The following is a 27,598-nucleotide window of genomic DNA, read 5'->3' as shown; positions in this document are numbered from 1 at the left end:
GAAACAGCATTGTTGTTGTTCAGTTTTTCATTTCGCCATTTGTTGATTCACTCGAAGAGCAAGTAACGTAATATGGGTCAAGTGATCAGTTTGACATCAATCTTTCGTGATGCACCGTCATATTTACATTATTTGTACAGTACGAATGACTTGCTTTGGTAACTGGTCAAACTTCAGTTCTCCTCTGTCTGCCTGGCTGCGCTTCTCTAACAGCGCACTCGCAGGCAGCAGCTGCCCCGCCCCGTCTGAGCTCAGATCATACCAATATTAGGGGGGATTTACGCACAGTTGTAAATTCCCACAGTGTGCTCTATGTGCTTCGAATATTGTGTGTAGTTTTTGTTTTATACAGTTGTCAGCCAGGCATCTAACTATGAAAAAATTACACTCCAAAAGACCCCGGGCTTCTGAAAAAACAACCCGGGCTTAAGCCCAGTAAGCCTCCCAGCTCCGCCACTAGCTTTAATCACACTCTCATCTGCAGAAACTCAACACTGCAGCTTTCATGAACACTTTTTCTGATCTGCTTTAAAATGGATGATAAGTAAAGACAATACATCTGAGAGCTCAAAGCGCCGCACTGCAGGCGTCACAGACACACACAGCCGCTTCCTGTTCTTTCAAGAGCTTTTATTTTGAAGTTTCCGGCGGAAGTTCCTCGGTGTAACTGCTGCTAGCTTCCTGTCGACCTGTGTGGTGCAAACAGAGGTTCCGAAAGTGGACAGGGCGGACGGATTCCGCATTTCCGTTTAACCGACTAAAATGGGATCTGAGAGGACTTAACGGAACCTGAAGGATCCGCCGGGCTAAAGCCAGGTAAACACAGCGGTTAAAAATTTCTCGGTTTGTCCCGGGCTGACAGCCTCCCTCATAGTAAAGCCTGCTAACGCAGCTAGCCGCTGTTAGCTCAAACACTTTACTAATTTTCCCAAATATCGTTTTTTCCCCACTTTGACCCTCACCGTTCCCGCCTCGTGACTTCCCTTGATGTAACGTCACATGAGTTCCGCTCTGACGAAATAGAAAAACGTCAGGTGAGCCGTTAGTCAGTTGACTGAAAACGGGTAACAGGAATATTTCTGGGTGTTCTGTAAGTCTCGCGAGAAAACGTGAAGCTGTGACATCTCATTATTTGTATTCCACCTGCCGATTGCTCATCAGACTACCACAAAATAGAACTTTACATTTACAGTTAAGACCTAAGTGTAAGTGCGGTCATTTAATCCTGAAGGGGACATCTTTGTCCCCACGGTAACCTCACAGGTGAGTTCCCTCTGATGATGTAACATTTACCCAAGCTTCCTGTTTGGCTGTATGAATAAAGTGTAATTCAACTGAAAGGTACAGTGAGGTGATTTGTGGAGTGTATGCAGAATGGCAGGTAAAGCTCCGCCTTTATGTATCAGGGGAAGATGGATCAATTAGAGATTATCAGTGAAATCAAGAAGGTCAATCAGATCAATTGGAGATTGTTTCAAGCGGGCTGTGGTCATGTGACCTGTGCTCTCTGATGGAGTGTCAGCCATGCATTCAGGGTACAGCTGGGTGAGGAAAATATAATATGATATATATATACATACATACATACATATACATATATGTGTGTATCATGATATGTCTTGAGCCTCCAGCGCCCTCGGTACCGGGGACAAAGGGGGTGAGCTGCAGTTTAAGCCTCCATGAATTTTGTTTTTTTACGTAAATAGCTACATGTGTGGTATCCACAGAAACCTCGGAATCTCAGCTAAAAGCTCATACAAACCATTTCTACAACCACCAAACACAGCGAAAATAACAAACAATTAAAAGAGCAGTCATGTAATTTCACAACATGTGCCCAACCACAAACAATGAAGCTACGAACTCACTCGACTTCATATAACCAAGCAAATGGCACGTTGTCTAAAAGCAGAGATGTCGCAGATTCCAAAGCTGCACGTTTTGTCACGCTCCGACCAAAATTCACTGAACCAGCTGCAAAAGAAGACCATAAATATACTTCACGTTCGATAAACAATAACATGGAATCAGGCTTACTGTGCAGTTTTTCTTTGTTTCTCTCGCCGATATGTAGCTCATATAAAAGCTGGCTTATCTAAAGTTTTCTTTGGTGTGTGGGGAGACGTTCATGTGCAGAGTTTAAAACATTCTTAATTTTGCAGTGGATGACTTTCCAGCTGGTGGAATAGATTAGTGGTACTGCTATCTTACGTGGCAATAGTTTAACAGCATGTTTTGCAAATTACCACATTTTGTTTGATATCCTCATAAAATCCAAACGACAGCGAGTCTCATTCTCTCACTTAAGTGAAATTCCCACTGTCGCCATATTTTTCCCTATCTGGTAGTATATAAACACACATGCTCAATGCAGTGTGCTGGGTAGAAAATTTTCCAGTTGGGAGGGGGATTATTGATGCATTCGCAGCATTTGGGAGAAAAAAAATCAGTGAATTACGTGCAGACAGCTTAATATTTCCATGACAACCTATACTCGATGGTTACGATAAAGCGATTTTAACCATCAATGCAGTCATCTCAGAAATAATGAGCTCCTCTTCCAACCCATCAGGACTCTCAGTGGCCATTTCACAGTACTCAAGTACACAAGACCGTAGTTGTGTACAGACAGATCTGGGGCAGCAGGTTGAGGGTCGCAGATGCCAACAGACTCAATAAACTGATCCACAAGGTCAGTAATGCTGTGGGGATGGAGCTGGACTCCCTTAAGGTGGTGTCGGAGAGGCATATGCTGTCCAACATAAGGACAATGCTGGACAATACCTCCTACCCACTGCATGATGTGCTGGCCAGTCATAGGAACATGTCACAGTACACTAGGGTTTGCCATATTATACGTTCACGGTAATACCGGTGCAATGTTAGGCAACGATAAGAAAATGAAATATCGCGATAATATATGGGTAAAACACGCATGTGCAGTGCCTTTGTTTTCATATGCACATGTCCGAAAAAGCATGGCGGTAACAGAGAATGAGAAGGGAGAAAGCGGATCGTTGAGTGAAACGGATGAACCAGAATTTGTTTGTAAAAATGGTGACACTTCAGTGATGTGGAACTGATTTGGTGTTTGTCCGTCAGATACACGACAAAGCACTTTTTTTTTTTTTCTGCAATGCAAGCGGCCGCCGTTATTGCCGTATTTGCCGGACTAAGGTGCTCGTAAATCTGGGTCCTAAACTCAGTCTTCTTCAGGTCCCAAAGTCAAACGAACACTGCAGCATCACTGAGAGTTAAAAAAACTGTCTAAATTCATTCATCTTTAATAAAACGATCAGCATTGCTGCTTTACCAGGTGTAACTATGAAGTTTAACATCCAGGCATCCATGAAAACAGAATTTATTACGTTTAACAGAGTTAGAAGTTAGCAGGAAGTTAGAAGTTAGCTCGCTAGTTTTGGTAGTTATCTAAGCATGATATAGCATGTTCTGACTGAGAGATTTCTTTTTTTTTTTTCTTTTTTTTTTCGTGTCCCGTTTGGATCTTTAGCCATCAGAATTGTTGTCTTAAGGCCAAGAAAGATGCCAAGCGGATTTATTTTACCAAGTGGATCATCATGGCCTTGCCATATTGGTCCATTTGATTGACCTTTATTATAATTATGAATTTATTTTATTTTCAGTTGCTACAAACGGGACGGACATGACTGGGGGATAGGACAGGGAGAAAGAATGAAAGAAAGAGAGGGAGAGAAAGAAAACCAAAGGGGAGAAGAGACGGTGAGAAGGGGGGGAAGAAAAAAAAAAAAAAAAACCTGCATACCTGTGTGGATCAGCATGCTTGCATTCCAAAGGTTTCTCCATGTAACGATCTGCTAGGGAGTGTGGGGACTGAGAGATTTCTGAAAAAAATCAAACGTACAGCTCTGCTATCACTTCCAACATAAATGAAGACAGGAAACTGAACAGCAGTGACATTTGTAAGGTTACTGAAGTTGGGCTAGCTGGTATATAATGATGTGCTATGTGATTGCTAGCGACACAGCTATGTTAGCATAACATAAACAGTGAAGCTAGAGGATGAACGCTAACACTTTTCCACTCGATAAAAGTTAACGTGAAGGTTCCTGATGGTTAGAGACAAATGCAATCGCATAAACGGACCAAATTTCAGTCAGGAGAACAACTGAGATAATCCATCCACAGGTTAGTCATTAATATACTGCAACAACATGGGAATAGAGCAGCTGTGATCGAATACAGCATTAATGAATCAAAGGTACAGAAGTGGAGGAAGCAAGAAGAATGAGTTGAATAAAGTTTGACTCATCTGACTGCTTTGTTTCGCTTAATATGCCTTATAATCTCGTGCACCTTATGGTCCGAAAAATACGTATTTTACTTTTTTATTTGGCACACTGCAGTTGAATGTTGCAAAGCACCTCTTTTTAACTTCAGTGGATATTATACATGGTTATGCTTAGGATATGTCAGCCCATTTCTACTGGAAATGCCTTTTGGTTAAACATTCAGCAAGGAATTTGCATTTGCACTGTTAAATTTTTATATAGCTTTAATACACATAAAAAACAACTGCTTGTTTAAGTGAGAATAAATGGATTTTTTTTTTTTGCGCTAGTAAAGTTGTGGAGTTGTATTTTGTCTCGCATGAATTATATAGTCAGTTATATTGTTATCGCAAATTTTCAAATATATATCGTGATAAATATTTTTGGCCATATCTCCCTGCTCTACAGTACACAGTGCAATAGTTGCACCCTTTTGGACATCCTCTACAGTGAAAATAACAAAGTTTTAAAGTTTTCTTATATTTGTAACTTTGTAATATACGGTATTATTTAATTTAGTTCAGTCTGTTACTGTTATTATCTTGGAGCGACTGTAACCACACAATTTCCTCAGGGATTTATAAAGTATTCTGAAAAGTATTGAAAACAGTGTGCCAGGAGTCAGGGGTTCTTACTGGTTCTAGTGACTCTCAACCTCCCAGTCAGCTGACAGCTGGTGGGGTGACTACATTGCCTGAAAACATCAGAGCACTTTTGCACATAGGTGACGTCTTGATAAATCGAGCAGATATTTGAAGCTTACATGTCTACATTCTCACATGAAAATATCTTAAAAGTTTATTTCGTGTCACAGCACCAGTCATATATTCAGGGGTGCACATAAGTGGTCCGTAGGTGCGCATTCGCTGTCAAAATAAAAGACACGCACCAGATAAGAAGTTGCAACGCGCGTTTGCGTACATATAAAAGGCAGTGTTTTTGTCCACTAGAGTGGGATTTTCACGGCACATTCTGCACCACATCTCTGTGCGTTCATCATCTGTTTGAAGCCAGCTCACCTCCTGCAACCACTTTTCCGAGAATAAACGCTTCTTTTGTGGTTCGGACTCCTTCTGACATTTCTTTGGAGGTGGAGGAAAACCAAAGTAATTGCTTAAAGGAGCTTGCTTCTTCGACATCTTTAAGAGTTCTAAATAAATGTGTGTCCTCCTCCAGAAAATCTTATGTACGCAAACGCGCGTTGCAACTTCTTATCTGGTGCGTGTCTTTTATTTTGACAGCGAATGCGCACCTGCGGACCACTTATGTGCACCCCTGAATATATTAAACTTTCCTCACAGATTTAGCCGCTTTCCATCATCATTGCTGCTTTTAATAATAATAATAATAATAACTTTATTTATAAAGCGCTTTCAAACAAAGTGCTGTACAACTATTTGAAACTAAAAAGATAAAAAAATAAAATAAAAGTGATACATGGCAATACAGGTAAAAGACACAATACAAGTTAAAAACAGTAAAAATTTAAAAACTAAAAGCCATAGAATTAAGACATGTAAGATGGGGTGGACAAATGTGTCTTCAGCTTAGTTTTAAAAACCTCCACAGAGCATGCCTGCCTAATATCTTGAGGGAGGGTGTTCCACAGAAACGGGGCACGAAAAGAAAAAGCACGCTCTCCAATTGTCTTTTTTCTGGCTCTAGGAACCTTTAGAAGGCCAGAGTCCTGATATCAAAGAGCACGGGATGGAACGTAAAGATGTAAAAGGTCGGAGAGGTATGAAGGTGCCAATCCGTTTAAAGCCTTGTAGGTGAGCAGCAGGACCTTAAAATCTGCTCGAATCTGACAAGGTAGCCAATGAAGAGAGTTCAGTACAGGGCTAATGTGCTCAAATTTCCCAGTTCTTGTTAAAATGCGAGCAGCTGCATTTTGCACCATCTGTAGACCTCTAAAACCTTTCTTTGGTAGCCCAGAAAGAAGAGCGTTACAATAATCAATACGTGAGGACACAAATGCATGGACAAGAACCTCTGCAGTGTCGCTTGACAAACCTTGTCTGATTCTGGCTATGTTCCTCAAATGATAAAAGGCGGTCTTTGTTATCTCTTTTACATGAGATTCAAAGGAGAGCACCATGTCGAACCACACGCCCAAGTTTGTCATCAATTCTCAAGATGAAATTTTGGGACAAGTGCTGAAATTTGTGTGGCCCAATGACCATCAGCTCTGTTTTATCAGTATTTAGGAGCAAGAAATTATCTGATAACCAGCCCTTAATTGCAGATAGACAAGATTCTAGTTTAAAGACTTCAGCACAATTTTCAATGGTTAAAGGAACATAAAGCTGCAGGTCATCAGCGTAACAATGAAAGGTTACATTAAAAGAACGTAGAAGAAGAGGCAGCAGGTACATAGAAAACAGCAATGGTCCAAGTACAGAGCCCTGAGGGACCCCATGCCTCACTGCACAAGTCTCGGAGAGATCATTTTTAAAACTAACAGTCTGAGACCTCCCAGACAGGTAAGATCTCAGCCATGATAAAACATTTCCTGTAATTCCAATAAAATGTTCAAGCCTATCTAATAAAATGCAGTGATCCACAGTGTCAAACGCAGCACTTAGATCCAGCAGTAATAAAACTGAAGTGCGATCATTGCCTGCATTTACCAGCAGATCATTTACATGTACCACTTTTACTAAAGCTGTTTCTGTGGAGTGATTTGGTCTAAAAGCAGACTGAAATGGTTCGAACAGATTGCTTGTTGACAAATGCTCAGTGAGCTGCTTAAAAACCACTTTTTCAAAGACTTTAGATAAAAAAGACAGATGTGAGATGGGTCTATAGTTTGCGACCATGTCAACATCCAGTCCAGGCTTTTTCAAGATAGGCACTACCACAGCTGATTTAAAACATTCAGGGAAGACTCCAGTTGTCAATGAAGTATTTAAAAGAAACAGAATGTAGGGTCCTAATGCTGACCACAGTTCCTTTATAGCCCAGGCTGGTAGAGGATCCAAAGAACAGGTTGTACATCGAGCTGCTTTTACAACCTTAGTTAATCGAGACAGAGAAATAACCTTGAAGTCAGAGAACAGTTTATCAACACCAACAGGCAAAGCAGCCGAGTAGTCTAATGAAAAGCTTGAGGAGGGAGTTAACTGATTTCTAAGTGTTTCAGCCCTGTCTCCGAAAACGTAAGAAAGTCATGAGCTATCAAATTAGAACAGCAGAGCGTTGACTTACTCTCTGTAAGTTGCGACACTGTGTTGAATAAGAGTTTTGAGTTATGTTTATGACTCATGATGAGATTTGAGAAATAATTTGCTTTCGCTTTCGACATCGCTGATTGAAGAGAAGACAATGAGTCCTTCCAAGCCTGGAGAAATACTTCTAGTCTGGAAGATCTCCAGTGACACTCTGCTTTTCTACAATTTCTTCTCAAGTTCAAGAGCTCCTCATTTAGCCAAGGCATAGGGTTCCTTTTTTGACATTTTAACTTCTTTACGGGAGCAACAGAGTCCAGTAGTTCAAGAAGTGTATTATTAAGATTCGCAGTCAAGGTGTCCACACATAACTCCTGGGTAAAAATAGGGTCCGACACATCAGGTAGATGTAATTTAACTCCAAGCAATGCTTCAGGGCTAATATAACGAGATGATCTGAGGGGCAATCTTCCCCTCTCAGAAGCTGGAGATTTAGGGATTAAAATATCAAATAAAATTGCTGAGTGGTCTAAGATAGGTAAAACACAATTTTCAGTCATTGATACATTCAATCTGTAACCCAAGACAAGGTCTAGGGTGTGGTCCTTATGTGTTGCCCCTTAAACAAATTGTGTGAAGTTTAAGGAATCAATTACATTTAAGAAATCTTTGACCAGGGGTTTATCCTCACAACACAGATGAATATTAAAGTCTCCCACTATAAGAATTCTTTCATAGTGAGCGATAAAACATGTCAAGAAGTCTGAAAATTCCGAAATAAACAAGTCATTATATTTAGGTGGACGATAGATGACTATAATTAGAACGACGGGACAGCTTAAAGTCAGGAGTTGGGACTCAAATGAGGTAAAAATACCAGGACTTTGTATCTGGTATTGTATCTTTGTATCTGTTTAAGTTTCAGACGAAATGCATTCTGGGATACTCGTTGCACCAAGTCCACACAAGTCATCACTAAGAATGCTTGATAAAATGGGCGGAGCACAAAAACACATTTAGGCATTTTTAGCGTACTTGACTTGATGCGTGCTTTGAATAGAGATTGACAGACCACGTGACTTTCGTGCATTGCATGCCAGGAACTCGTGGTAAAACAATTCAAGTACCGCATCAAATGCAAGCATTTGAAGCTCCGCAAAAACGTTCATTCTCCGGTTCCAATACTTTCTTGCTTTTTCTTTGCCCCCCAAAAAAGGTATGTACAAAACGAAGGAGAACAATGCCGGTCCGTACAGAGACAGACTTGATGAAAAGTCAAAGAAAAGATACGAGGAAAAAAATCAAAGGAGTGAAAGGGTCAGACCCTTACGAGCACACAGAGTGGACAAAAGACGTTAACGTGCTGCCCAACTTTCACCACGCTCATATTTATAATTATACGTTCTTGGAGTGAGTGCACACACTCATGAAGTTTAGAAACTTCCGGTCACTGCAACAAGCCCAGGTACAGTTTACCGACGGATGGGTACAGGACCTTGAAATGCACCGTGTAGAACGAACCAGTCTCACAAATCGTCTTCATAAATACACATTCATTAACCATTTATTAATAGAACCTTTAAGCTCAACGGTAATTAATTAGTAGTGGAAATAATTTCTGGTACGCATTACAGAAATGCAGTGACAATAATATTGTATGCTGTAATCGTACTGGGCAATTAGTGATACAAAAAACCAGTTTTATCCTTTGAATAAAAGTATGTGTTTTTGTCAATGTACCATGGTAATAACAGAAGTGAAACGCAATATTCTGTCAGGACAATTCACTATTTATGCACAATAAACAAAGGAGCATAGCGCGACAATTTCTGTTCAGCGCCAGACTTGCTTGTAACCTATATCACCAATTATGTTAAGAAAAATGACGCATTAACTACAACAGCAGACTGACCTTTGTGGAAATGCTTGGAGCAGACTAACCTGTGAGCTGGAGTGTTCTGGGACGTTATATTTGGTCTTTGAGTGGCTGCAATCCAGGCCATCCGTTGGCTCTTTGTTACTTCGGAAACATGGCTTGAACAATTTCTCTTTAACGACGTAATCCGATAACAACTGATCTCTTTACCCGTCAGCTTCCCGTGGCTGTCATGCGACCGGCTATTGCAGTTAATAATACAACGGCTTCTTGACATTTTTGTGTTTCTTTTTATCGCTGTGTGACTGATTTAAATTGAAAGTCTGTGTGCGCTAGTACCTCTTGCCACGAGTTCTCAGAATCCTTTGCGGTTTTACCCCTGAATGACCTTACATTTTCAATCTCTATTGGAAGAATACAACTGATGGCGTTTCACAAGTCCATAGGAACACAAGTACAAATATTGAAAAACAGCCAGTGTTTGTGAATAATGATGAAATGAAATGTTCATGAACTGATCTCGAGTCTGCTGCATCACTGCAACATCAACTGACTCTGATCGTTGCATTTAAGGTCAAAGGCCAAACCAGGATTCAGTTTCATCTGTTCTAAACGATGAGCACAGACAGATTTATATCAAACTTTATTCAGTCTGTGATGATAACAGTTGATTTCAGTCAGTACTGATGTGTGTCCTCTGAATTTAAACTGAGCCTCTGACGTCTGTTTACCTGTTGCCGTGGTGAATCACAGTATCAGAGCTACATTGATGATTGCTTCTTGTCATTAGTATACTCATAGCTGATTGGTCCACCTCTGAGCTGTTGTTGCTAGATGTGCTGTGATGGATGGAGGACAGACACAGCTGCAAGATCTGTCCTAATACGTCAAGATACTAGTGATGGAATTTCCGGCTCTTTTTAGAGAACCAGCTCTTTCGGTTCGGCTCACTAAAAAGAGCCGGCTCTTTCGGCTCCGAAACAATAATATAAAATTATGCACAAAAGGAATTACTAATGTAAAAAAAATGGTTTTATTTATATATGTTTATATATAAATAAATGCGGTGGCCCCTAGAGACAAAACACGTACAAACTCCAAAACACATTTCTAGCATGAACTGAACTTTCAAAACAGAGCTACCTAGATCCTTTAAATTACACAATTGAAAGCATAAAAGCATATGTGTATTGTTTGTGTATTTATACACAAGCATTCATATATATAGTCAAATAAAAAAAAAAAAAAAGTTCATTTACCTGTTATTACCACACACCAAATACGGTCGTTGGTACTTGCTGGCTTGTGTAGCCACTAGGTAACAAAAGCTCAACACTGCCCCTAGCATCCTGGAGCACTTCTGTTGTCTTTTGTACGTGTTTTGAGTTTTTATGTGTTTTTACTTGTTTTGGAGTTTGTACGTGCTTCAGAGTTCGTACGTGATTTGAAGTTTGTATGTGCTTTGTCTGTAGGGGCCACCATAAATATACTTTTATTTATTCACTCCACATAAAATGTAATAAATAAATCATATAATACAAAAATCAACTATTCACATTTCAACTTTTAACTAGAGCTGGGCGATATGAGATTTTTTCATATCACGATATGTTTTTTTCATTTCAGGCGATAACGATATCTATCACGATATAAGCCAAATAACTATATTTGTAAGATTTAAATGTGCCGTTGCTCACAAGTAAAATGTGAAATAATCAGCAGCTTGTTTTTAAATATTTATTTCCCATAATAAGTTCAACAGGGTAGATGTACTTAAGGAACATGAGACTTTTTCAGATAAATAAAGGCAAATATTGCAAACTACACAAAAGGCAGCCGCTAAAGCGTTTAAGTTTCAAAATAGAACAAATGAAACAGACTAAATTGTCAATTCCACTTAGAAACAAAATATTAATTCTAAAAATAAATCTTAGTTTGTTTTACAGAAGAACAGACAAAATTGACTAACTTTTGTCAATATCAAATAAACTGAGAACTAAAAGGAAATTCTCAATCTCTCCTTGTTGTATAGCTTAGCTTTTCAAACAGTTTTAACAGTTACTTTAGTCTGACAAAAGCCGAATGATGAATTAGCGCTTCCAGTCAGAGACTGAGGCTACGTCCACACGTACACGGGTATTTTTGAAAACGGAGATTTTCCCTTTTCGTTTTAAAAAATAATCCCGTTCACACGTAAAGGCAGAAATGAAGGAAAACGCTGCTATGAACATGCCAAAGCAGCAGGTGGCGCTAGATTCCTAACCGTGCAGAAATGTTGGCCAATCAGAAGTCTAGAAGCCTCGGTGGGAAAAAGTAAACAAAGCTGGGGCATAGAAGCAGAACCGAGTCGTATGCGTGGAGGGACAGTAACTGTGTGTATATGTAAGCATTTAAACACTGCAGAGAGTAGAATTAACAGTAACAGTATTGTAGAAATTCATTTCACCGAAACAATAACGTGGCGCACAGTGTGACGCATTCACCAGTTTATTGTATTTCCAGACTTGCTTTCGGCACAATTTACAATGAACGCTACTCTGTTTTTTGTCAGACTTGAAATAGCCGAAATACCTTCAAACTACGGAACTTCTATGGCTCTTCCGTTCGACAATCTCTCCGGCATTGGAACCATCATCGGTTTTCTCTTCGGTCACGCTCGGTTGATTTTTCTAGTCGGCACACTCATTTCCTCCATTATGTGCTGGCTGCTTCCCAAACAAACACACGTGCGGCTTGGCACTTGTGCTGTACGTAGCAAGTCACGCGACGTGACGCTGCGGCTGTGATTGGTTCAGCTCTGCGCTACTGAATTTGGATCGGCTGACCTTTTTTTTTTTTTTTTAAGAGGACAAGAGCGGCGAGGTCTATCGCGATAGCTTAATTTCTCTATCGAGTAAAAGTTATATCGCGATACATATCGTTATCGTTCTATCGCCCAGCTCTACTTTTAACTATTTAAATTTTCAGCTTTTTCCTTTTACAAATTTAAAGTGAAACAACACAAAACACTGCAAGCCACAACACAATTAAATATAAATTATAATATGAAAACAAAAAGAACATACATATTCTCTGTCATATGGACCTGCATGAATAAAATTTCTGAATCCTTTATCATCTGCAACTGAAAATAGTTGTGAATGATTACTATACCTTTCTAATGTGACATTGTTGTCCCTGGCTCTCTTTCTCTCTCTCTTCCTCCCGCTTTGTTCCTGTGCTACTGAGTGTAACTACCGTCCCCTCCCCCCTCTTCCCAGCGTAAAGCACAAGGCTCGCATAGTGAGTGAAGCGGAAAAAAAGTGCGAGAGCAGGGCCGGCCCGTGGCATAGGCCGTATAGGCTGTCACTACCCGATCCGTACCGGAAACCCGATCGGTACCCCGCATGCGCGAAAGGTTTCTACTTCCGGTCGTAGCGTTTTACGATAGTTATGGGTCAGAGTATCTGTTAAGATGTTAAGAATAACAAGTATATCTTAAAATGTTTGCAATAATGAAGCATTTCAGTACAATGTAGACAAAAACGAAAAATAAAAAGAAAGTTACGGATCAGGACTCTCCGATCCTTACTGCGCATGTGTAAAGTCTGACCGTACAAATCGGGTCTACCCGATCCGTATCGCGCATGTGCAGATGTTTTCTTCTTCTTCTGTTCGTTTAATGGCAGTTTACTCCCCAGTGTACGAGGATACCGCCACCTGCTGACCGAGCGAATAAACCCTATTATAAACTGAATTATCGTCATTACAAACGTGTGTTAAATCTGATTTAGCGATAGTCGAGTGTGTGTATGCTTGTCTGTGAGGAGAGGATTGTTGGAATAGTGATGATGATGTGCGCTATCACTGTCAATTAAGAAACTGTAAAAAAAAAAAACTGTAAACAAACTGTAAACACTTAATCTGGCTGATGAATCTACACGTGAGATATTACAAAGTCTGCATTATTAACTCTGTAATTAGGCGCCATTCTTCTTATTTTACGGCACTGTTGCTCAATCGGGGGACACTCTCTGTTGAGGAGAAAAGCATGAATTTCTTTGTATACGGATTATCCATTGTTTAAATGTCCCGGGCAGTCGAAAAGGAGGCAGAGCTGTTGAGAAATGCTAGGAGCTAACTGGGCACTAACGGTATCATTCAAATATATTGAATGTCGCAATGTTGGCAAAGAGAGGAAGTGACGTAAGATTTGCGCATGCGGGGTACCGATCGGGTTTCCGGTACGGATCGGGTAGTGACATAGGCAAATGCTAAGGGCGCCGTCCATCAGGGGGCGCCACGCCAGTGCCACAAATGTTGAAGAAAAAAAAAAAAGTTGGTACTATTATTTCTAAATACAAAAAATAATCCCACGTTAATTAAAATGCAAAGTAAAGCTTATTTAATAGAAATATTATTTGTTACAACATTACACTACACTGCTAATATAGGGGGGCGCCACCTAAAATCTTGCCTAGGGCGCCAGATTGGTTAGGGCCGTTTCTGTGCGAGAGAGAGGGTGAGAGAAAGGGGGGGGGGGGGAAAACCCACGGCTCGCGATAAGGAACCGGCTCGCGTCGTTCAGGTCAAAGACTCGGCTCTAAGAGCCATTTCGTTCACGACCGACCCATCACTACAAGATACGACCTAATAGCTCCCCAAAAATGAAGCATATCTCTATCGCCCCCTAGTGTCTGGCTGCAGTATAGGTCATAAATCCTGCCTCCTCCATGTTAGTGGATGGGACTGGGGTCAGACTAAAATTAAAAAAAATCTCCTCAAATAAACTTCTTCCAAAAATGCTTCCTTCCACTAACGGTAGTTCTCATGACTCTGATTTGTTTTTTAGGGGTCTCCTTACTCATAAGTTTGATTGTAATTACTACCATAATGCTGTTAAATTGGGGTGGAACTTTATCATAACAGCTTTGACTGGCAGCTGCAGTAACGGAGAAACTTGCGTATCTCTTTCGGGAAAGGCAGATAGATCTGAGAGGAGGTCCAGTGTTTATGTTACAAAACTGCACCGACTGTTTCAAACTGACAGCCTGAGGTGTTCTTCAGTAAACTGGACTACCCAACAGAAGGACCCGAGGCCCCACTGCACTTTTTCGGTAAGTTAAACGTGTTTGTAAGCTAATCTGTAACTAATGTCCGCAACTAGGTCCTGAGACCTAGCTACCTAAGATGAGCACTCGGCTGTTGGGGAAACTTGTTTTGTAACATTTGTTTAGCTAATCCGTGCAGGTGAATGAATTTACCCTGACTAATGAAATCATAAAAGCACCAGGCCGCTCAGTCACCAACTACCGTTACTATTACGATTATTAAATATGTGCAAACAGCAGCATGTTTTCTGTCTCTTGCTACATCTGTAAGGACAGTAAAAAAATAAAAAAAAAAGCTTGGACCCTTACCCCTTCATTAATCATTAACTATGGATGAAAATAGCAAAGCCCTGTACTGAAACCAACTACGGCCGTTTGGCAGCTTAAGTTAAAGTTGTTTTCTTTTACTAGGTTTGTTTCAAATGTTCCGGTTAAAATAACAGCCTGGATGATTTTAAATGAGATATTTTTCACAAAGTTACTTCTGCAGTACTGCTTACAGCTTACATCCTTTGAGGGAAATAATTTAAAGTATTAATATTTGTCCAATACTCAGGCAGCAGCTCAAACACTGCTGATAACACGTCCGTATGTTGGTGACCACGATGCAACAGCAGACTGAACCAGGACTGAAACCTGCTCCATCATCTCATCTTAGCAAATCTCCACTTAAAAAGCACCAGCGATTCAAAGGTAAACATTATACTGGAAAATGTGTTAGTATATAAGTATTTGTCCTTTTTTAACAGCTCATATGTCAGCTGTCAGCAGAACTTTAGAACTGAAAAAATGTAAGAGAAGAACTTCAGACCCTGAGCGTGTGGGACAGAGAAGGATCAGCTTTATTTCAGATTTGAGAGATAAACTTTATATTTCAGTTTGTGATGGTTCTGTTCTCTTTGTGATTACAGGAGCTGCCCTCAGATTCAGACCTCAGCACCACCCAGTGACAGCAGATAGATCACCCTATATCTTCACTCTTTGTAGTAACTGCAAAATTAACTGATGAAAACAGTACAAAGGTTAAAGTAACACATGTGCTGTCAGTGAAAGCTGCAGCTGTTTTATTGATAAAGTTAAAGACAAAAAGACAAAAGGATTAATCTCCCGTGTATCTGTGTCACTATATATCAGCATTAACAGGACCTCAGTTTGGTGTTTCACAGAGCTGCTGATCTCAGACCTGCACAGTTTCTGTTTTAAACACTTGATGTACTCAGCTGCATGAAGAGCACATGAGATTTTCTCTGACACAATTAAATAAAACCTGATGAAGGTCAAAGGTCGCCACTTGTATGTTGAGCTAAAAACTTGTCATCTGGAATTCTTTCACTGTTTTTTTTTGCCAATGGTGTGTTATTTATCATAAAGTAATCCGGAGTCATTCATACAAGATTAACCAGAGAGGATAATTTATTTTTAAATATATAACTTTCTACAGGACTGAATATAATATCTTTGTGTAAAAGTCCAGTACCTCTGAGAATGATCTGAATACTTCTAACATTAGACAAAGCAAGTCTCCATCACAGTGTTCATGAAATGCTGGGTTTATCCATCTTCTGGGGCGGGGGCTTATGGTGGAGCTCTGAAGATTTCCCTGTGAGGGAGCTGCTGGTGAAGATCATGAGTCCTCCTTGATCCCTGCAATAAGCTTTAGTCTTCCTGGTGTTTCTTAAATGAAGCCTCTCTCAGTGGGTCAACAGAACTTCTGGCACAGGACAGATGTGATGAAAGAATAGGAGGAAGTTTCTCTAAACCTCTGGACCCAGGAAACCCAGCTTGGTCCTGATGGTCTCCTTTACTAGTTTCTCCACAGGGTGAATGTACAGTGGGGCAAAAAAGTATTTAGTCAGCCACCGATTGTGCAAGTTCCCCCACTTAAAATGATGACAGAGGTCAGTAATTTGCACCAGAGGTACACTTCAACTGTGAGAGACAGAATGTGAAAAAAAAATCCATGAATTCACATGGTAGTATTTGTAAAGAATTTATTCGTAAATCAGGGTGGAAAATAAGTATTTGGTCACCTCAAACAAGGAAAATCTCTGGCTCTCACAGACCTGTAACGTCTTCTGTAAGAAGCTTTTCTGTCCCCCACTCGTTACCTGTATGAATGGCACCTGTTTGAACTCATCATCTGTATAAAAGACACCTGTCCACAGCCTCAAACAGTCAGACTCCAAACTCCGCCATGGCCAAGACCAAAGAGCTTTCGAAGGACACCAGGAAAAGTATTGTAGACCTGCACCAGACTGGGAAGAGTGAATCTACAATAGGCAAGCAGCTTGGTGTGAAAAAATCAACTGTGGGAGCAATCATCAGAAAATGGAAGACATACAAGACCACTGATAATCTCCCTCGATCTGGGGCTCCACGCAAGATCTCATCCCGTGGGGTCAAAATGATCATGAGAACGGTGAGCAAAGATCCCAGAACCACACGGGGGGACCTGGTGAATGACCTGCAGAGAGCTGGGACCAAAGTAACAAAGGTCACCATCAGTAACACACTACAACGGCAGGGAATCAAATCCCGCAGTGCCAGACGTGTTCCGCTGCTGAAGCCAGTGCATGTCCAGGCCCGTCTGAAGTTTGCCAGAGAGCACATGGATGATACAGCAGAGGATTGGAAGAATGTCATGTGGTCAGATGAAACCAAAGTAGAACTTTTTGGTATAAACTCAACTCGTCGTGTTTGGAGGAAGAAGAATACTGAGTTGCATCCCAAGAACACCATACCTACTGTGAAGCATGGGGGTGGAAACATCATGCTATGGGGCTGTTTTTCTGCCAAGGGGACAGGACGACTGATCTGTGTTAAGGACAGAATGAATGGGGCCATGTATCGTGAGATTTTGAGCCAAAACCTCCTTCCATCAGTGAGAACTTTGAAGATGAAACGAGGCTGGGTCTTCCAACATGACAATGATCCAAAACACACCGCCCGGGCAACAAAGGAGTGGCTCCGTAAGAAGCATTTGAAAGTCCTGGAGTGGCCTAGCCAGTCTCCAGACCTTAACCCCATAGAAAATCTGTGGCGGGAGTTGAAAGTCCGTGTTGCTCGGCGACAGCCCCAAAACATCACTGCTCTCGAGAAGATCTGCATGGAGGAATGGGCCAAAATACCAGCTACTGTGTGTGCAAACCTGGTAAAGACCTATAGTAAACTTTTGACCTCTGTTATTGCCAACAAAGGTTATGTTACAAAGTATTGAGTTGTATTTTTGTTATTGACCAAATACTTATTTTCCACCCTGATTTACGAATAAATTCTTTACAAATCCTACCATGTGGATTCATGGATTTTTTTTTTTTCACATTCTGTCTCTCACAGTTGAAGTGTACCTCTGGTGCAAATTACTGACCTCTGTCATCATTTTAGGTGGGGGAACTTGCACAATCGGTGGCTGACTAAATACTTTTTTGCCCCACTGTAGCTGTTGATGATAATAATATGGACTCCATTATTAAATGAAAAGAACAAATTAGACTACACTACTGAAACCTGCTATTTCGAAAGTTTCCATGTTACCAGGCTGTAGAGTGCTCTGAACAGAGTGATTGTAGATGTTGTAGAACTATAAGATAAGTTTTGTGTCTTTTTCATAGTAGTGATCTGGTTGTATTTACCTTAATTTAACAAGTCATCAGTCGTGGTAAACCCATCAGCAGATAAACTGGAGCAGCCGGTCTACGTAAAAAGTGTAGGGGTGTGTGTGGGCAGGAGCGTGATGCAGATGCTCCACCCCAAGTCACTACTGCGCAGACTCCGACTGTGTTTAAATTCAGGGCCCAGCCCACATAGACCACGAAGGCCGGGTCCTCCGAAGACTGAGAAAGCCGGAAGCGCGAGGCTGTGAAATGGGACTGTCTGGCCTTCAGACTTGCGTCACCGCTGTCTTGGTGGAGTTTAATAAACTCAGCCGTCTGCTCCTTGCTATGTAAAATATAACAGGACATTGGAGTAAATTCTCGACCATCTCACACTTCTGTTTAATCAGTTTTCTGTTTCAGCTGTGTGAAAACTATAACTTTAATCTCAGCCAAACCAATTTACTCAGGGACAAATAAAACACTGAAAAAAGCCGAATGATAACATCTTTAAGTTATCTAAGTGACTTTTATATCATGTTTAACCTGAGTAGTGAAAGACCGCGGGGGTCTGAAAGCAATGTGCCGGGAATCCGGTGTTCTCGCTGGCTCTAGTGAGCCTCGACCACCTGGTGCGCTATCGAGCTGGTGGGTAACAGACGTCTCTGAGCACTTTATCAAGACATCACATATTTGCAAAACAGAGCCAATATTTGAAGTTTACACAGCTACATTCTCGCCTGAAAATATGTTAAAAATTAGTTTTTTGACCCAGAAACAGTAACGTTTCAAACTCTTTAGCCACGCTCCTCCACTATTGCCGCGTTTGGAAAGTATTTTTATATTATTATGGAAACATTATGAACAATAATTTAATTAATAAAGTATTGAAAAGAGTAATAAGAGTAATATTACAACTAAGTAGCTGCCGTCATTGTTGGAAACTGGAATTGGTTGGGCCGCGCTATGAATTCTGGGATATGTTGGGCCACGAAGTACACACCCGACCCATCCTTAAAATTTGGGGAAATGAAGGACGCATTTGTCGGCTGCATTTGTCGGAGTCTTCGAATTGGGACAGCCTTCGTCGCGTTGCTGTGATGTAATCGGCCTACAAATGCAGCCTTCGAAGGTTGCAGCCCCTGAATTGAGACACAGCCTCTGGCTCCAAAAGTGCAACATGGCAGCTCCCACAACTGGGAAATTTTGGCTTCGTTTTTCTACAATGGGAGGAAGTGCAGCCATGTTGTCTAGCTTTTATATTTTCATTTTTCAGGACAATGACATCATTACAAAGTTTTAATCTGTGTCACATGAAACATAATTTCTGATTGTATTCATTAGTCTCTCTCTGGCAGTTTTCACCATGCTCTCTCGACCGCTTACACTAATCGAGAGTGACGGCAGGGGCCAAAACCTAGTGGTGATGTCTCCGCCCCATGTTCTCCCATTGGTTGATGAGGATGAGGACACAAAATCAGGTGTGCATTTGTTTTTGTGTTTTTATTTCCTGATGATTTACAAAGGCTAACAGCCTGTTTCTCCTCTGTTACTCCTCCCCATCAACATTCTTTTTCTTCTCCTCCTTTCTCTCTTCTTCCTCCCTCAGCTCCTACTCCTTCAGTTCCAGTAGCCACTCATCCTCCTCTTCGTCCTTCAACCACGTCTCTTCCGTCTTCATCTCCTCCTTGTTCAGCTCCTCCTTTTCTACATTTAGCTAGCCCCCTTCCTCCTTCAACTCCTCCGCTTCCTCCTCCAGCTTCTTCTTTATCTCCTTTAGCTCCTCTCCCCCCTCCTCCCTGTTGCCCCTGCGCCGCTCTCCTGCCTCGCCTCCTCTCAAGCCACCGGATGGAGGTACGACGCCTCCTGCGAGGAGCTCTAGCATCTCTTGGCCGTCGTCTGAATTCTCTGGAAAGGAGGAGCAGAAGGACGGGGAGGAAGAAGAAGAACAGCCAGAAACAAAAAGAAGGAGCATCATGTTTGACTGGTGAGTCGTTTTTGAAGGTTACTGCAAGTTCTTTGAGGTTTCCTGCAGGTTCTGGTAGGTCTCGGAAGGTTAGTGGAGGTCTAATAAGGTTCCTGCAGGTACCTGTAATTTCATCTAGTTCTCTGAGATTTCATGCAGGTTCTGGTAGGGCTCTGGGGGATCATGCAAATTCTTTGAGGTTTCCTGCAGGTTCCTAGGTCTCGAGGGTGGGGGTTGTTACTGTCGGTTCCTGAATGTTCATTCAGGTCTCAGAGGTGTCCTGCAGGTTCCTGGAAGTCTCAAGAGGTTCTGGCAAGTCTTTGGGGGCTCTCTCTGAGGTTTCCTGCAGGTCTCTGGAGGTTCCTGAGGGGTGTTTCTACAGGCCTCTAGGGATTCCCTTTGTTGGTTCCTGCAGGTCTCTGAGCCTTCTTGTAGGTCTGTCACAGTTCCTGCGGGTTCCTGTAGGTTAATTTAGGTCTCTGAGGTTTCCTGCACATTCTGGCAGTCTCTGACAGTTAATGTAGGTCTTTGAGTGTTCAGATGTCAGAGAGTTTCTGGGGGTTCCTGTTGAGGGTTCCTGCAGGTCTTTAAAGGGTTATAATCTACTTACAAAAAGTGATCCTTGTTTCCTGTTTCTTTCAGGGCCATCTGTCTTTGCGTCCAGCTCCACTTCCTCTTTTTCCTGTAGTACCCCGCCTCTGCCACTTGTAACCATATCCTCTTCATCATCAGTATCATCATCATCCGATAGTGAGGAGTCGTCCTCGTCTCCTTTTTCTTCCAGTTCCATTCAATCACAAAAGAAGAGGAGGAGGAGAGGAGAAGAAGAGACAGTGAGCAGGAGGAAGAGGAGGAGGAAGAACCACCAAGGAGAGATCAGTGTTTGTCCAGAAAAGAAAGAAGAGAAGGTGGAGGGAGAGGCAGAGGGGCGCTTTGTGGGGCAGATGGCTGTCTGCGTTAGAGGAGGAGGTGAAAAGGGGGAGCCGCTCACGCTGTGTAACTTAAGCCAAGGGAAGAACAAAAGACCAGAGACTGAAGGCTCCAGCCAATCAGTGAGGGCAATCAATGTGTTTGTGAGGAAGAACGGTTATAGAGTGCCGCTGCTGCAACACAGGTGAGGGGGGTGATGGCTGATGATGTAACAGCCAATCACCGCAGATTTTGGCCTTGCTAATCCATTTTAGGTGATTTAACTGTAATTTTTTTGTACTTGCAGCTTGTCCTCCCAGAATGCCTTGTATATCCTCCAGTCAGCTGAGAGTCTGACCATCAGCCAATCGGAACTATTCATTGTCCCTTCTGGCAAGTGGCGTTTTTCAGGCTTCACACAGCCCCTTGCCCCATCTTCCAATCGCGCTGCTTTCCATCTAAGGGTTTGCTCCGCCTCTTATTCTGTTAGCCCAGCCCCCCTGCTTCATCTGCCAGCAGCTGCCATGGAAATGATGTTGGATTCAGTGAGGGGTGGAGTTTGTTGTAGTCCGCAGCGGTCCCTGAAGGACTGGACAGCGCCACCCAGCCTGAGCAGCGACCACTGGTTGGTCGAACTTTGTTTTTAAATTAGGCTAATTAACAATCTTTAAATCACAGAATTTACTTATCAGGCGTCTTTCTGTTTCATCTTCACAGTTATGTTCAAGCGCTAATATTGAGGTAATGAATCTTAACTTTTCATTTATACAAATAAATCTTTTCTTCAGTGAAACTAAACAGTCTATATTAATATAATTAGTTTAACCAGTGATATATTAATATGTTTAATGTCCTCATCATTATTAACATCATAAGTAGTTTAACTTGTGTTTCTTACTTGGATAAAAATCTAATAAATAAAGTGCTTCTTGTGCGTTTCAGTCCAGCCTTTTCTGCCTGGCGACAGCAGAAGCAGCGGTCCAATCACAGCACTCAGAGCCTCTACCTACCACGGCGACGACCCCGGCCCCTGCCTGCCTGCTCAGCCAATGGATTGCCTGCTTCACTCCCAGCTGACCAATCAGCAGTCAGCTCTGAGTTTCTTAGCACAAATGGAGAGGTGAAGTTGTTTTCTTGTTTTTATTATTTAAAAAAAAAAAATTTCAAATAGTAAAGGGTGTTTCTCTATCTTATGTTGGCCTTTATTAAATTATAGAATTGCGAAAACAAACTAAACACTAAAGTCACAGGGAGGAGTCCTCATATCTCTACATAGCATAAATCAAACAACAGTCGTGTCCAAATTCATGGGCTGCATCCTCCTGAGGACCCGGCTGCGGTCTACGTGGGCCGGGTTCTCAGAAGGTCGGGTAGGCCGGAAGTAAACTGCTGTGAAACTGGACGGTGTAGCCTTCAGATTTGCGTCACCGCTGTCTCGGTGGAGTTTAATAAACTCAGCTGTCTGCTCCTTGCTATCTAAAATACAACAGGACACTGGCGTAAATTCTCGACCATCTCACACTTTTGTTTAATCAATTTTCTGTTTTCTGTTTTATTCAGTTGTGCGAAAACGACCCTTGGGATTAATAAAGTTTTATTATATATAATCTAATAACTTTAATCTCAGCCAAACCGATTTACTCACGAACAAATAAAACACTGAAAAAAGCCAAACAATAACATTTTTAGGTTGTCTAAGTGACTTATATATTATGTTTAACCTGAGTAGCGAAAGGCCGCGGTGATCTGAAAATGATGTGCCGGGAGTTGTGCCCTTCTCGGCGGCTTCAGTGACCCTCGAGCTCTCGGCTAGCTATCGAGCTCGTGGATAACAGATGTCTCCGAAAACGTCGGAGCACTTTTGCAAATATGTGATATCTTGATAAACTGAGCAGATATTTGAAGTTTACACACCCACATTCTCGTCTGAAAATATGTTAAAAGTTTATTTTGTGACCCAGAAAGAGAAATAAGAGTAATATTAAAAACTTAGTAGCGGCCGCCATTGTTGAAAACTGGAATTGGCTGAGCCGCGCTATGAATTCTGGGGTATGGTGGGCCACACCCAGACATACCCGACCCATCCTTCAAATTCGGGGAAAAGGAGGGGCAGAGGTGGGTCGAGTATTCAAAAATTGTAATCAAGTAAGAGTAGCATTACTTTACAATAACAATAGTGTGTTATTTATCATTAAGTGATTCAGAGTTATTCATACCAGAGTAACCAGGGAGGATAATATATTTTTAAATATAAGTCCAGAGCCTTTGAGGAGTATCCGAGTATTTATAACATTACACAAAGCAAAGGTCTCCATCGCAGTGTTCATGAAATGCTGGGTTTATCCATCTTCTGGGGCAGGCCTACGGTGGAGCTCTGAAGATTTCCCTGTGAGGGAGCTGCTGGTGAAGATCATGAGTCCTCCTTGATCCCTGCAATAAGCTTTAGTCTTCCTGGTGTTTCTTAAATGAAGCCTCTCTGTGGGTCAACAGAACATCTGGCACAGGACAGCTGTGATGAAAGAATAGGAAGACGTTTCTCCAAACCTCTGGATCCAGGAAACCCAGCTTGGTCCTGATGGTCTCCTTTACTAGTTTCTCCCCAGGGTGAATGTAGCTGTTGATATAATATGGACTCTATTATTAAATGAAAATAACAAATTAGACTACACTACTGAAACGTTCTGCTATTTCTAAAGTTTCCATGTTACCAGGCTGTAGAGGGCTCTGAAGATTTAAACAGGTTTACATGCATTAAACTCACAGTCTTATGTTAAAATCTCAAAGGACAGCATTACATTTCTGATATTAACAGTAACTCTGGGCCTCTGTGGAGTGTGCAACTGATCTCATTGCTGTCTAAAAACGGATAACAAAAACTAAGAAGTGCTGAATCATTCAAAAATACAGACTATTAGAGTAACAGGTGTGTAACAACAAGCCTCCAACACAGTGTGTATGCTAGCGGCTAATCTAGCAAACAAATTAACAACAGAGTGATTGTAGATGTTGTAGAACTATAAGATGACAAGCTGTGTGTCTTTTTTGTAACAGTGACGTGGTTGTATTCACCTTGATTGAACGAGTTGTCAGTCGTGGTAAACCCATCAGCAAATGAACTGGAGCAGCCGGTCTACGTAAAAAGTGTAGGGGCCCATATGGAAAAGATATATATATAAATCTTATAAAGTTTTTATCTCTCTTGTATGAAACTTGTATGAAAAGCATACAAGAGTGGAAACACGTATAAGATCCCTTGAAAAATTATACAATGAAACTTGTATGTTTTGTATACTTACTAAAAAAAAAAAATGAAAGTAATGAGAAAGTGGCCACTTTCATGAGTAAATCATATATGTTTTTACTATTTCTTTTCCATATGGGGGGTCGTGTTTGCGGTCACATCCAGAGGGTGTGTGGGTGGGAGCGGGACACAGTCGCTCCACTTCCACCTCAAGTCACTAGTTTGTAGACTCTGGCTCCGAAATTGCAAGATGGCAGCCTCCAGAAGCAGGATATTTTGGCTTCATTTTCGCACAATGGGAGGAAGTGCTGTCGTGTCATTTTCTACAGTCATTGGACCCACCTGAACACCTACACCAAAAGGTCAAAGGTTACTCTTTGAAGATGCTAAATGTAATATTTTGGACTAAGAGCACACATAGTTTGAGAGGGGTAAAGGATGCCATCTACGACCACTATGAACGTCCATCACTGAACAGAGGTGGAGTCCTACAGTGAAGTCCTGGGATCCTATCCAAAGTGTTTCAAGCCCCATGCACACCATAATGTTGAACCTTAATGTGACCTAGACCACTTCCAGGTTAAATATTAAATAACAGGGACTCTATCAGTAATTTTTTTTTTTTTTTTTACAGCAGCATGGTAAACGGGTCTCACAGATCAGAATCCGGCGTGCGCTACCGCGTGAAATGCTGCTTACACCAATGGGACTACCAAAGGTCAAAAGGTCAGGAAAGAAACTAAAAACTTACATGTACAGTAAAAGTGCCAACATTATTTCAAATGTGGACCCACATTTGCTTTCTCAGAATAAAGAAGAAAGAGTTCAGTCTAGAGGAGATTTACACCAACAAGAACTACAGATCCCCTGTTAACAACAGGTAAGACTACAAATCCCTACTAATGACAGGTGAAGGGTTTTTTCTGTAAAGACTGTACATGCCCTTTATGTTAATATGGTTCCATATCCAAACTCCATCTCCCAGCATGGTTTGCTTGTTCCTGCAGAAGTCTGGAAACCATCTTTGAGGAGCCTCGGGAAAAGGACGGAGCACTGCTCCTAATTGGCCAGCAGAAGAGGCGCAGGCTCCTCCTCTTTCCTGATTTCACGCAGCCCAGAAAAAGGAAGAGACCACAAGGTACACTGGGAAATGTAGTTTGCATTAGGGAGGTTGTCCTAGGCACACTGAGAGTGGTTACTCATTATTGATTAGCTGTTTGTCATCAACTGTGAGATTGAAGAAAAATTCTTTGTGTTTAGGGGCGGGACTTCCTGCTGCTATGGTACCCAGGAAAAGAGCAGCTGCTCGGCGACATTGCCACAGCAATGGTGGCGAGGACATGGACTTGGACGTGATGCTGGTGGAGCGACTGAGCGCGCTTGAAGACTTCCTGACTCGGCAGGGTCTGGATGTATGAGCTCTGATATCACTTCTTATCAGCTAACAAAAGGCCAAAAAACTGAGCTGCTACTATGCCCACTGACTGAGTGTCACCATAGTAACGCCATCAGGTGATGTGGTGGGCAGGCTTTTTTGGATTTTTTTGTTTTGGGTTACGATGAAGATGTGAAACATAAACCTGCTTTGATCTTTTTATAGTGTGTAAGGCCACGCCCCTGCTGCTGACCATACCCTCTATAGGCTCACCTGAGAAAATATGACAAAACGTCCTTCGAGCCTTTTTAAGAGGGTGGGGCTTATTATAGACACTAAGCTGCTGATTGGATACCTGTGACTCGGACTGTAAAACCTAACTCCTTTTTTTTTTTTTTCTTTTCTAAGTTTTCGTTTTTGCTAATATTAAAGATGTCCCCCTCTCCTCCCCCACCCCCAGTACTCTATGGTACGGGGTAGAGTTATGTGCAGTACTCTTTGTACTGCAGGCCTGCAGTGTGTATGTTGTGTGCTGAGTCTATTTTTGAATCAATAAAGTTTTTCTGGTCTCGGAACGTTTTTGGCTTGATTTTTCTGAATTCAGAGGTCATTGAGGAACACCTCCTGTGTATGTGCTTGTTGACTTGCTAACATAATAATGATATTTGATTATCAGTAAAGTTCCCCTTTGTTCCTGTTTAAAGAGACTGATTACCTGGAGGACTCACTTTCTTGCCTGAGCTCGTTAGTGTGCACCTGGATCAGAGGACATTAATGTTTGCTCATACTGGATCAACACTCCTGAACAACGCTGGATCACAGAGGAGTGTCAGAGTTTGTGGTTCCTGATCAATCAACCGTGGCTGTGAAGGATCAGTTACTGCAATCATTAATTTTTGGACTGATCTGATTGGCTCCTTTAACAGAGAGATGGGAAATGACCTTATGCTGCAGATCGGTACTGCCATGCAGCTCAGAGGCAAACAGAAACTGAACTGATGAAACAGATGGGAGGTCAGACAGTTTGTTACCATGACAAAATAGGAAATCCTAAAATTTACACATTATCTGTAATCTGTCAGAGGTCTCTCCGGCATGTCTGGGGTGAGTGTGGGTACGTATCTACCTGTGTGCTCACATGGCACCATGCCCATGCTCTGGTCCCACCTCCATCACTCATGAAAACAACCTGCTTTACCGCCTCCATCTAAAACAGGCTCAACACCCTTTTCCTGCGGAGTACGTTGGCTTTCACTGAGCTGCAGGACACCACCTGATGAATCCAGCAAAACTACCTCAGAGACCACAACATCATCAAACCTCCATCCTCCTCCACTCCAGGCTTCTGTCCATAAGAGTCATGATTGGAGTCGCTCGGCAGCTCTGAGTGCAGCTCAGAGACAGCGTAATCCTGAAGCGCCCCTGCAGGATCCCTAGGAACGCAGCTGTCCACAAACACGCAGACTGAAGATTAATCTTTGTGTCATCAATCTGAGGCTTGACAGACGACTGATGTGATGGGCCGCAGCCAGAGAGGGAGAAGGTCTTCGCGGCTTCTGACCTGCTCTACGAAGTTCACATCCTGCTGGCCGATCCTGGTACCCAGGCCGTATGTTTGATACCACTGTTTCCTTCTTTGTATCTACTCAGATTTTCACAAAAAGTAATTAAAATTGACAGTTTTCATAAACTCTCAAGGTCTCACACCAAATAATAACCAGATAATCAATAATCCTCAGTCTGTTTACACTGATTATGTTGTTGGCTGGTTGCTAGTTAAGATTTTCACTGATTTCACACCAATAATAAACTACACCATCACACCACGTGACTCACACCATGTCACTTCGATAAGACACCAGCAAGCTGAGGGTTAACGTGACTGATCCGCCGATTGTCTTCACATTAAAGCCCCTCAGAGGTTTCTGGCTTACTTCCTGTCTATGGATGAACCGCAGCAGTGTCAATCTGAATCCACTGTGGTGCTGCTAGAGTGAGCAGGTGTGGAGCTGTGGGCTCAGTTTGACCTTCTGTGGGCGGTCGGTGAGTACGAGCAGGTGGAGAGGGGGGC

The 27,598-nt window shown here is 41.9% G+C and overlaps 1 protein-coding gene and 1 long non-coding RNA gene across 3 annotated transcripts; both read left to right on the top strand.

Annotated features, from left to right (window-relative positions):
* Window positions 1–689: 689 nt before the first annotated feature.
* Window positions 690–26,087, top strand: LOC146628453 (uncharacterized). The gene is made up of 11 exons (XM_085359531.1): window positions 690–816; window positions 19,395–19,517; window positions 19,646–20,023; window positions 20,645–21,116; window positions 21,219–21,536; window positions 21,629–21,652; window positions 21,854–22,031; window positions 24,787–24,878; window positions 24,961–25,032; window positions 25,160–25,290; window positions 25,413–26,087. Exons 2-11 carry the CDS (start codon window positions 19,403–19,405, stop codon window positions 25,568–25,570), a joined length of 1,938 nt encoding a protein of 645 aa, XP_085215657.1. The 5' UTR covers window positions 690–816; window positions 19,395–19,402; the 3' UTR covers window positions 25,571–26,087.
* LOC146628454 (uncharacterized) lies at window positions 14,209–15,740 on the top strand. Of its 2 annotated transcripts, none has more exons than XR_014906342.1 (3): window positions 14,209–14,449; window positions 15,000–15,136; window positions 15,355–15,740. It is a non-coding gene; the product is annotated as an uncharacterized LOC146628454 (long non-coding RNA). The 2 variants fall into 2 exon arrangements; XR_014906341.1 differs by lacking the exon at window positions 14,209–14,449 and adding an exon at window positions 14,798–14,854.
* Window positions 26,088–27,598: the final 1,511 nt, after the last annotated feature.

Source organism: Diplotaxodon limnothrissa, linkage group LG7, assembly GCF_057381915.1.
Source record: "Diplotaxodon limnothrissa isolate DT_005_m linkage group LG7, D_limnothrissa_male_GT1.1, whole genome shotgun sequence".
NCBI classification, from domain to species: Eukaryota; Metazoa; Chordata; class Actinopteri; order Cichliformes; family Cichlidae; genus Diplotaxodon; species Diplotaxodon limnothrissa.
Note: the sequence above shows the minus strand (reverse complement) of the source record. Positions and strands in the feature narration are given on the sequence as shown.